The 12,648-nt window shown below is 30.5% G+C and overlaps 1 protein-coding gene across 1 annotated transcript in view; it reads left to right on the top strand.

Moving 5' to 3' along the window:
- Positions 1-12,648, top strand: part of LOC142322025 (uncharacterized) — a 349,309-nt gene that overhangs the window by 274,754 nt on the left and 61,907 nt on the right. Inside the window, exon 4 of the mRNA XM_075360626.1 lies at positions 10,831-10,983. Within this exon, the coding sequence (XP_075216741.1) occupies positions 10,831-10,983 (153 nt within the window). The remainder of the gene's footprint in view (positions 1-10,830; positions 10,984-12,648) is intronic.

Raw genomic sequence — 12,648 nt, 5'->3', positions numbered from 1 at the left:
CCGCCAAATTTGTCCTTCTTGCTATTCGTCGCGAAAACAAACGGGCAAGGTCAGCAATCGTGATAGAACTACGCAGTGGCGACTCTCGTATAGGCACTGTGGAACTGCAGCACCCCCTATTCACACTTGATATTATCGATAACATTTAATATAACGAGTCCTTTTTTCTTTAATTCTTTCTTTCTATTTGTACAACATATAATCCTTAAGCTTAATGTCAGTAGCTATCCCCTAGTTTATGAAAAAGATATAAAAATCATTGTATGGAACTGTGCGCTTCAGAGTTTCACTGGCGTGGTGTTTGGGTATTGTGCTCATGCGTACATAGGAAGCTGCACTTGATGCTGCAAGGGAGAGAGAGCACTGTCGCTCCCACAGTTCTGACCCTGTTGTGTTGGTGGAAGGTAGTTTACTTTTTTTAGTCCGTGTGTGTATGGAACGTTCCTTGTTCGTTCCCTTTTCTAGTTTAGTTGGCGAAAGGAATATAAGCGGTTTAATTGTTTTTTAAGTAGTGATCAGAAGATGGCGGAAAGCAAGAGCTCTTTGATTGCCAAATCTGTCCAAAAATACGCTGGAAGGGCGAAAGAGAAGGTAATTAGTAAAAATTATATATGTATTTCTTTCTCTGAACATTGTAATTTAAATTAAGCACCGTTGAACTATAGTGTTTTTAAGCGGACATTTTATTAAGTTATTATCTAATAATACTAAAAAATATTACCTGTATTGAGATTTTATTTTTTATTCGGTTAAACTGAATACGGGTTTTAAGCACAATGTGTTTAAAAATCGTGTACCATATTCTTGAATGTGATTAATTGTACAATTAGATTATTATCCTGCTTCCAGCTATTCTATTTCATTAATTTTTTCTGTGTTCTTTTAATTTACAGAAAACTTTAACCATAGCCTTGAAAAGGCCCCAGAAAACATTTTCTGGAGCAGCACCTCCACTTATTTTAGTTACGAGCTGCCACTGGAACTTACACTACGTCTTACGACTTAACGTCTTAACGTAAGACGTTAAATCCTATATTTGCTCACCAAGTATGATAGTAACTTAACGTTAAAATATTCTTGCATTCAGTTAGGAGCGATCATATTCTAATAAAATCTAAAATCTTTGTCAATAATTATAGAAGTCATAAAGCTCTTTTAGTTAAATATTGTATAGTATTTTTATTAGAGTACTTATTTTCCCCAAATATCAACGTTTTGGCTATACTTGTTTCTTTTTTTATCAAACAAATAACATGAAAATCCTCCCAAATGAACAGTTTTTTTTTCTTTACTGGTGCACTCATAAGCAACACTTCCCATTTAATTAAAAGTAGTGGGGATCTAATGATGAACTGAATATTTGCATTGGTTTTCTGCATGCTGTGGTCAGCAACAGATTTTTCTGTCAGACAGATCTACCGTAAAAATCTGCGTTTAAATGGGACACTACAGTTATGTGATCTGGATTTATTTGGTGCATTAGATTTCTTATGGTTTTTTGTTTGTCACCAATTTTATTATTCAAATTGCAATCTTAAAAAAGAAATTGGAAAAAGAATATTACTGTATGGTGGAATACGAAAGATAATTATTTTGAATGGTAAGCCGCAGAGGATTAAAGTTTTGAGAATCGCTGTTACCAAGAAAAAGGTTGCTTGATGAGTCAATAGAAAAACATGGATTTTATATACAGTATTATTACTTGTGGATTTCTGTTTTAGTATTGCGAATTTTTAATCTATTTAAAGAAAGCATGTAAGAATAATCGAAAATTAAGCGTAAAATGTTCCGTGTTATTTGCCTTTTATCACAGTTGTTCAATTTCAACGTTATTTAATTCCGTTAAGATATTAGGTGTATCAAAAGTAAGTGTTTAAATACATGACAGCACAGAGTTTTATCTGTCGTTAACTGTTTTAAAAAACGAATTTTCGTAAAATCGGTTTCATTATTGCAGTTATTTAAAAATGAACTATTATTAGGAAGTTTTTATTAAACAAGTTTTATTTTCGTTGAAAATTATTTTATTAAAATGCACCTGATTGAATTAAATTTTTCAAAATTTACCATAATATTGTTAATTCTTTTTTTTAACTGATGGATTAATTCATCGCAGAATCTTACAAAGAAGTTTGGGAATATGAATATGTAAATTTTCCATTTGAAAACAGCAATGAAAAATGCCAAGTTTGACCGGGATTCGAACCTGAGACCTTTGGATTGGCAAATTAATTTTTTTTTCGGCGAAAAATTTCAGTTTTAGATTTCAATTGAAATATCCATTTTGACCATCCCTAAATCCATTTTGACTAGTTTCGGCGTGACGTCTGTACGTACAAATGTTGAAATTTTTGATTTAAGACTGTTGTAACATGTAGTTGTGAACCTATGATTTTGGTTGTAATCGACTGGACCAAAAGTGTCCAAAGAAAAGCCCAAAATCTAAAAATTTGGATTTTGGACTTTTTCTTAATTCCAGTAATAAGACCTCTATGAGAGATTTCAACGATATAACATAAGTGGTACTTATTTTCATTGGTTCCAGAGTTACAAATAAAATTCTAATTAATGAAATATTTGGATAATTCAAGAATAAGCCACATCGGCTCGAATCCGACTTCATTTCTTTCTTTTTTAACTATTTTCTTTTAATTTAAATATATTGATTTATTAATAATTATTAACCTCCGATTGTAAAAAAATATTTACAATAAATAATAATTCAATAATAACAAAAAAATAAAAATAAAATATGTAATAAAAAATATATGTAATTTAATTAACGTACAAGGAAGTCATATGGTGTCCACGTCACATTTTTTTTTAACTAAGACCATCCTAAGAATATGATTATTCTAGGTATTGAAGGTGTATTGGTATTGGTAGTATTACTACCAATGTATTGGTAGGTTACTAATACATATTTCAAGCTGCTTTTAAACAAAAATACAAACAAAAAAGCAGTTGCAAATTGAAATACTTGGGTTTTGGTTCAGTTTTGAATAAAACGCAAAAACAGAGGAAAAATAAATCTTGTTATAAAAAAAAAATTTCATTTACCGTATATGTATAGCAAAAAAATGTCTTAAATGATCTATATTTTTTTGGGGAAATCACCGTCCTCCATCCACCTTGTGGATGAATGAGGATGATGTGTACGAGTGTAAGTGAAGTCTAGTGTAATCTTGTAAATTCTCAGGTCGACATTTCTGAGATATGTTGTTAATTGAAACCCAACCACCAAAGAACACCGGTACCCGCGATCTAGTATTCAAATCCGTATAAAAGTAACTACTTTTACTAGAATTTGAAAGTTGGAACTCTCAACTTCGAAATCAGCTGATTTGCGATGACGCGTTCACCACTGGACCAACCCGTTGGGTTTCAGTAATCTGTCTATGAAAATTATATAACAATATTATGTATAACTGATATTTCCTTAAAAATTTACCTGATTTTAATAAAAATAAAATATTTAAACAAAATTTATCAGTCTTATTCTCTTAATTTTATGTTTAGTGATTGTATAAATATCTCTTATAGAACGTAATCTAGTTAGGAGCTCAAAATATTAATATTAAAAAAAAAAATAATGCAATAAAACACTATACGCTGTCCGTTTAAGGTTATCTGAATATGAGTAAATTTAAATATAAAACCATCTTTAAGATTAAATAAAAATAATAATATAAACATTTATTTCAGCCATTGCTTACTGGGTATTTTAGATTAATGTTGTCATAAATAAAATAATTACATATTAATTTATTCTGATTAATATTTGGTTACTATGAATATGGTACGTGCAGTAGGTTCCATAAACTTCTAAGTTGTAATTTTAAGATAATATGATTAAATTTTCATATATACACATATATATATATATACACGCGCGCGCGCAATAGCATTCCTATCGCGCTTTGCCCACGTTATATGATTATTTACGTTTCCCGTCACGGTAAATTTTTTTTTATTTTGTTTTTTAGTCAAAATATCGAAGGCAGGTGCAACCAGTGAGTCGCAGATACAGTAACATTATCAGCGGCTGTGCTGATTGAGCCGCCGAAGCGTACACCGTCTTTTTTATTTTAAATATATCGAATTATTAATTATTATTAACCTCTGTAAAAAAGTTTTACAATAAATAATTCAATAACAATAAAAAAAATATCAGAAGTTATTAATGAAATAAAATTTTATGTACTTTTCATTTAAAAAAAATGTGTATACATAATTTAATAGGCATATAAGGAAATCATGTGGTATCGGATTTTTGAGGAAGTAAGTTGTATTTACTCTGTAAGAAGAACTGTATACAAATTTTCATCAATTTTTGAAGACAAATTGCTAAGCTTTTTTTTGTACGTTGATTATGAATCATTTACGACATGTTGTTTTATATATATATATAGCTCAGCGTAAAAAAGATAAATAAACACCCTTTAAAAAATATAACTTGAATACTTTCTCAATATAGAAAGTAAAACACACTTGCTTCTAATTAAATAAAATTAGCATAGATAACAAAAGTGAAAGTATATATAACACCGCATGTGTTCTCCCTATTTATAAATTACAACATAATAATATAACCGATAATAAAGCAATATTCGTCTATTAAAAAACATTTTGACAGATAAATTACACAAATAGGTTACGCATAATTTAAATTATTTCTTTGATGTAAATTAGTAATAATTTATCTTATTATACTATTATTTATTATATATTGTTAATATTTTTTTCTTTGTTTAATATTTTTATTTATGGTACTTAACGTGTTTTCGTTTCGCCAAATTATTCCTGTAGTCAATCATTCATGTTTCAATGTAAACCCATTTCTAAATTCCCTAATTTTTTTCCCTTTTTTCTTTTAAACTATATTTCTCTATATCATATTCATCATCTTATTTGCAACTTTTATTATTAGCAATCATCTAATTTATAATTTAAGGAGGTTGTCATTTTTTGATACAAATATACTTTTTTTCATATACTCTGAACTTTTATAATGGTTTCTTATTATCAGAAAAAAATACAATAATTTTTTTTTAAATCATTTTTTATTTTTTATTTTTACATCTACTATTAATAACTGTATTATTATCTCCTCGTACGAAATAAAGGAAATATTGCGATCGCAAAAAATTTCGGTTTTCAGATTTCATTGGAAATATCCATTTTGACCATCCCTGAATCCATTTTGACAAGTTGCGGCGTGACGTTTGTACGTACGTATGCATCTCGCATAATTCAAAAACGATTAGCCGTAGAATGTTGAAATTTTGGATTTAGAACTGTTGTAACATTTAATTGTGCACCTCCCATTTTCATTGTAATTGACCGGACTAAAAGTGTCCAATAAAGAACCCCAAAATCCAAAAACATTTTGAGTTTGGATTTTTGCTTAACTGCAGTAATAAGCTCTCACTGAGACCTTTTCAACGATATATCATAAGTGGTAATTATTTTCATGGGTTCCAGAGTTATAACCAAATAAACTTTTAATTAATGAAATATTTGAATCGTACAAAAAGAAGGCACATTGGTTCGAATCCGACTACATTTCCTTCTTTTTAAATTTAATTTTTTTAATTTACGTATGTCGATAAATTAATTATTATTAACCTCTGATTAAAAAAAAAATGTGTATATGTATTTTCATAGGCGTGTAAGGAAGTCATGTGGTGTCCACATCAGATTTTTATTTTTGTGTATAAAGATTTAAGTTAAGTTTGTGTAGCTGTATTATATGCATTCGTCAAGAATTTTAATAACTGGCTTTAAAATAACGGCAAAAAAAATATCCAACATAAATTCTAATTGTAACCAATATAATTTCATTTCATTATTTAAAATGAAAAAGGTAACCTTTTTTTTTAAATTAACTTTAATTCAATTTTAAAAGCGTAAAAATGGTTCTAAAATAATATTCTAACAACGTAATATTTTTTCTAAAATGTTGTCACTCAATTTAACCGTTATTTTATCTACATTTTTTCAAATTACCAGTTATTTTTCTGGTTGAAGGTAATTCAGTTAAGACCAGAAATGATTACTTTTAAAATTAAAATCGTATGTGCTTTTTTCTATTCTTAGTGTGCACGTTGTAATCTGTTCAACTAGTGAACAATAAGCAATCCCTTTCACGCCCTAATGAGATGAAGATGATATATATCATGTGTAAATGAGGTGCAGTCTATTCAAAACTGAGGCCGACGATTCCAGAGATGTGTGGTTAATTGAACCCCACTCACCAAAGTACACTGGTAACCACTGTCTAGTATTCAAATCCGTATGAAAGTATTTACTAAGATTTGAACCTCAAAACCTTCAACTTCGCACAAAGGTTTGCACAAGAAAATCAGCTGTTAAACAACTGATTTGCGACGATGAGTTTAACACTAAACCTAATCATTTAATCATTAAACCAAAAACCTTTCATCCAGTGGGCTAAATGAATGGGGTTTGCTCAAATGAGCCAGAAAATATTTTTATAATTTAAATAGAAAATTATTATAGCAGAGATGGAATGATATTAAAAATGTGATGTGGATATAATCTTTTTGTTTAAAATGAAAAGTAAATAAAATTTTATTTCATTATTAACTTCTGATTTTTTTCATATTTTTTGTTGAATTATTATTTATTGTACTTTTTTTTATAATCAGAGGTTAATAATTATTAAAAAATGAATATAAAACTAAAAAAAAGGTTAAAAAAAGGAGATGAAGTCTGATTCGAATCGATTTGCAAATTACAAGATCCAAATATTTCATTAACTTTTATTTGGTTATAACTCTGGAACCAATGAAAATAAGTATCACTTTATGATAAATTGTTAAAAAGCTCTCAGTGTGGGCTTATTACTGCAGTTAAGAAAAAATCGAAAATCCAAATTTTTGGGGATTTTGGCAATTTTTTGACACTTTTCGTTCAGTCGATTGCAATCAAAAGGGGAGGTGCACAACTAGATGTTACAACAGTCCTAAAATCGAAATTTCAACATTCTACAGCTATATAATCGTTTTTGTGTTATGCAAGATATACGAATAATCAGATTTTTTTGTTGTCCTGTCAAAACGTTTTTACAATGAACCGAGTTCAGCCGGTTCAGAAGGTCAGGGATGGCTCAAATATCAAGGTGAATGTTTTTTTATTATTGGAACAAGAAAGCTCACAGATAGATGAGACAAGTGCCTAAATGTAGCTAGGACAACAAATAATTACTTCCTTGTACGAAGTAATTGTGAAAGTATTATGATTGCGAAAAATTTCGGTTTTCAGGTTTCGACGGAAATATTTATTCCTGAATCCACTTTAACTAGTTTCGGTGTGACGTCTGCACTTACGTTTGTATCTCGCATAATTCAAAACCGATTAGCCCTAGGATATTGAAATTTTGGATTTACCACTGTTGTAACATATAGTTTTTCACCTCCCATTTTGATTGCAATCGACTAAACCAAAAGTAGCCAAACATCCCAAAAATCTAAAATATTTGGATTTTAGACTTTTTCTTAAATGCAGTAATAAATCCTCATCCAGAGCTTTTCAACGATATATTATAAGTGGTACTTATTTTTATTGGTTCAGAGTTATAGACGAATTAAAATTTAATTAATGAAATATTTGGTTCTTACAAGGAGAAGGCACATCGGTTCGAATTTGACTTCACCTTCTTTTTTTTAAATTTAAATATATTATTATTAATTTGTAACTTGTGATTGTAAAAGAAATACAATAAATAATAATTCTATAACAATAAAAAATACCTATATATGAAAAAATGTCGGCAGTTATTAATGAAATAAAGAGTTATGTACTTTTCATTTTAAAAAAATTTATATGTAATTTAATAGGCTTTCAAGGAATTCATGTGGTGTCCACATCAGATTTTTTTTTAATTTCGAGTTGATCAAAACTTCAAAAAAACTAATAGAACCCCTGCTTTTTTATTTGTTACCGCATTTTGATAATGATATAAAGATTTTCTTCATTTGAAAATGCCTTGTTTAGAAGAAAATCTTTTGTCAATCAACTGAAATCGTCAAATCATTAAGAGTGAAGGAATATGGTGAAAGTTTTTAAATTTATATTTTTTAATGTTATTTTTTGAATGCATAAAAAGATTTCTTGTAGTTCAATCATTAGTTTTTGGTTCAGTCTTCTAATACAAAATTTATACCACAAATATTTTTTAGTTTAAGTTAAACCTTTTTTCGTTAAGATATAAATCCAAAGTAGAGGACGACACTACACATGTACAAACAAGCATACGTTCAGAAACAGACTGACAATAATCTAAGTGATTATGACATATGATACTTTTTTCTTATAAGGAATACATTAACATTTACACCGACGTTATTTTTATATACCCAGTAAATAAATTTATCGTATTTATGTTTTTTTTTATAATGTTGAACCGTAGGAAAAGCAAACATATGAACAAAATACAATTTTTTGTTTTTATAAAGATATAATAATTTATTTACATATAGTATATAGCAAATTTCTTTATCATTCTTTGTTGCATTGGTTACTTTCTTTGCAGGTAGTGAGATTAATATTAATTTATTACATCCTTAATTCATATTTCATTATTATGTTTGTAATTTCTTTGTTGATATATATATATGTATAATCAACTTTCTCGGGTAAATAATTTTCACTTTTGAAGTTACAGACGTAAAAAAAAGTGGTTTAAAGAATGTTGATTAGTTTTGTGGATGGTTGTATTCCGTTACTTTCTCCTTAAATAAAGACTTAATTCTGCACTTGTATTAGATATATTTTAGTTGTTTAATGTTGTGATGTTTGAAACGTATTAATTTACATTTTTCTTTAATAAACAATTTTATATTATTATCTTACTGTGGATAATTTATTTTAAAATCTCTTAGGCAGATAAATACAGTATTTCCATTTCTAGAATTATAACTACAAGAAAAATTACAGTACGAAAAATTTTTGACTTTTTTTTCAATTTTAAAAATGAAACTAGGTATACAGAAATTTAAAAATATTATTGTAAACATATAAAAATGAAATTCTCCAATTGAATGGAAACATTTTATTTAATTAATTTCTAAATCTTTACCATTCATAAGTAGCAGTTTCTATTATTTAAAGTATAAGACCACTTTTTGTTAGAATTCCTCAGAGTTATTTGCTACTGAAATTCAAGAATGCGATCTCCAGCTATTTGACATACATACCAAAGGTGGTATTTCTGAAACTGAACACTTACCTTTTTACTTCCTTGTACGAAGTAAAGGAAGTATTGAGATGGCGAAAAATTTCGGTTTTTTTAAATATCCATTTTGACTATCCCTGAATCCATTTCGACTAGTTTCGGCGTGATGTCTGTACGTACGTATATATCTCACATAACTTAAAAACAATTAACCGTAGAATTTTTAAAATTTTGGATTTAGGGCTGCTGTAACATCTTAGCAGGGTAGGAACCTGGGTGGTTAGGGTCCGCCTGGACGGTTTGATTGGCCGAAGGTAGGCGCTGTGGCAGCGAGCCACGGTTGTTTAGACAAGAGGTATTATAATTGCAAAAGCTGTCGGCGGAACGGCAACTGCACTACCGATGGGCATGGGATACCATGCAGCCGTGAGGTGTAGCGGCATGTCGACGATGGTTTATGAGGTGAATGTCACGCGGGACTCTGCGATGGAGCCGAGTGTGAGTAGGAGGTCTGTCCGTCTCTCCCTAATGGACCAGACCGGAGTCCATAATTTTAACATAAATTTAACCTAAGCCTGGGGTTTGAACTAAAGTTGAGTTCAGTAAGGGAAACTAGGACTAAATTTCGTTGTTGCGATCAACATCTTTGGCGGTATGTTGTGTTTAATTTGCCTCGAATTCCGAGACATTCACGAAATTGGCTCATAATAAGTACAACTAGACGCGGGGTTTGTGCTTCCGCGAACTCAGTTAGCTAGTTCAGAGGGATACGATGTAGGACATTCAAGATGTCCGGATGAGGCCAACAGCGAAGGCAAAAGCTGAGGTAATAAATCACCGATGCAAATGTCTACCTAGGCATTTACATTGGTGGCATCCCAACGAGGCCAGGCTTATTAATATAAGATGTAAAAAGTCAGAGGGCGATAGACGACCCCCGTTAAAAGCCCAACAGGCTAGGAACGGTGGTGAGGTGTCTTTCCCTACGGGAGTTTTGCACCTCCCCTTTTGATTGCAATCCACTGGACTAAAAGTGTCCAAAAAACCTCAAAATTCCCAAAAATCCTAATTCTTTATATTTTGGACTTTTTCTTAACTACAGTAATAAGCCCTCATTGAGAGCTTTTCAACGATATATCATAAGGGGTATTTTTTATTGGCTCCACAGTTATAGCCAATTAAAAGTTTAATTAATTAAATATTTGGATCTTACAAGGGCACATCGGTTCGAATCTGACTTCATCTCCTTTCTTTAACTTTTTTTTTTTTTTTTTTTTTTTTAATTTAAATATATTGATTTATTAATAATTATTAACGTCTGATTGTAAAAAAAATCTACAATAATTCAATAATAACAATAAAAAAATATCAGAAGTATTTATTGAAATAAAATTTTATGAACTTTCATTTTAACAAACGTGTATATGTAATTTAACTGGCGTAAAAGGAAGTCATGTGGTGTCCACATCAAATATTTTTATTTTTGAAGAAAAAATACTTAATGAGATGAAATGAAATATTTTAATAAAAACTTGAGGAATATTAAAAATCAGATAAACCTCAAATTTTATATATCCACTTTTAATTAAGTTGTTATAACTACTTATTTGCTTATTGTTTGATTGTTGCAGGACTTCATGGAAAGTTCAGACCATTCAACAACAGCCTTCTTGATTGCCAGAGGCCTGCCACTGAGACTGTACGATTTCCGATCACTAATGGTTCACTGTTTACGAGTCTTGATGGTCGTATTCCCATCATACATCATTATCGTCGTTGTAAAGGTATATATGATATTTACAGGTGGCAAAAAATTATTTATAAAATAAATTTAAAAGCTTTTTCTCTGCTTCTTTAAATGCTAATCTTATCCATATCATTTAAAACCAGTTGCTTCTTCTGCTTCCAATTACGTCTGTCTATTTTACTTTCCCAGTTGTTTATTTGTAATTAAATTATAGAGCATGGTAGTTATTGTATTGGCATTTCATGGTTCACCTGCCAGAGTTGAAATGTGTGAAAATGTTGAAAGCACTCAACGATTGATATTTTTTATGTTTATTAATTTTTCGGATTGGTTTTAAATGTTTCAGTATTAACAAGTTAGATTTTTTTTTTTTTTAGGAAAGAAAAAGGAATAAATACGTAGCCCACTGTAAAAATAAAGCCTTGAAGCTAAACATTATACCTGCTGTAAAATCATAAAGAACATGGTAGGTGTCATTCAATTGTCAACACTGAAGACACATCCCAGAATCTAACAGGCCGAATTTCTGCAGTCTGTGTCCCTAAAAGCACCATGGCCGGAAAGAAACTGCATCACATATATATTAGGGTGCACGGAAGAGGCATCTCACAAACCAACAACATTTGGAAAGAGATCATGCGTATAACGCCCACCCTCTGTCTCATCCCATCTGGCCTGCCACAAGGCATTGCAATGTTGTTCAATTTTCGAATTTTTCCGAAGTCAACTCACCGGACTTTATAGCATCATACCGCTGTTGCTTCTCAAACGCAATCAAGTCTATCGGTTTCACGCCTGCAATCACTAAGACTTTCTTACTTTTCCTGTTTAGCCTCCGGGAATTACCGTTCAGGTATTACTTCAGAGGATGACTGAGGATGATATGTATGGAGTGTAAATGAAGTGTAGTCTTGTACAGTCTCAGTTTGACCATTCCTGAGATGTGTGGTTAATTGAAACCCAACCACCAAAGAACACCGGTATCCATGATCTAGTATTCAAATCCGTATAAAAGTAATTGCCCTTACTAGGACTTGAACGCTGGAACTCTTGACTACTAAATCAGCTGATTTGGGAAGACACATTCATCACTAGACCAACCCGGTTGTTTGCAATCACCAAGGCTGCCTCCCGTGAAATGGTACGGTTACCGTTGACAATATTAGGCGTTCAGCCTTTAATAATATGTCCCGATAACCAGCCCCAGTAAATTTTCAGTCTGGTCTAAATAATCAGAAAGCAATACATAATTCCGTCCGTAAATAAAACAAATTAAAATATAACAGCCAAATAAATAATTATCCGCTCGATAAAAAGAATGACACAGTAGCAAGGGACATTTGTCTAGGCTCTGTGATCAGTAGTAGTAGAAAAATAAATCTCTCGCTATCCTTCCGTTCCAGACTAATAAGTCAACTTCTCATTCATTGTAAAATCTTTGAGAAATCTCGTAGATAATGTTAAGAATAAAACATCTAATTAAAAATTAACCTAATTTCAGAACAACAGTTTTTGTTTTTATAAAGCGTGAGAGGGATAGGCTACAATAGAGAAGATACTCAGACTTGAACGCACGATCAAAAATTCACTAGAGAGGAAGCAAATACAGAGCCGGATTCTTATATTACAGCTGATGCGTTCAAAAAAAATCTGTTAACTCGGGCTTATTTATGAAATTATTAAAAAATTCCATCACTTTCAA

This window comes from Lycorma delicatula, chromosome 1, assembly GCF_047948215.1.
Source record: "Lycorma delicatula isolate Av1 chromosome 1, ASM4794821v1, whole genome shotgun sequence".
NCBI classification, from domain to species: Eukaryota; Metazoa; Arthropoda; class Insecta; order Hemiptera; family Fulgoridae; genus Lycorma; species Lycorma delicatula.
This window is presented reverse-complemented; position numbering and strand designations above follow the sequence as displayed.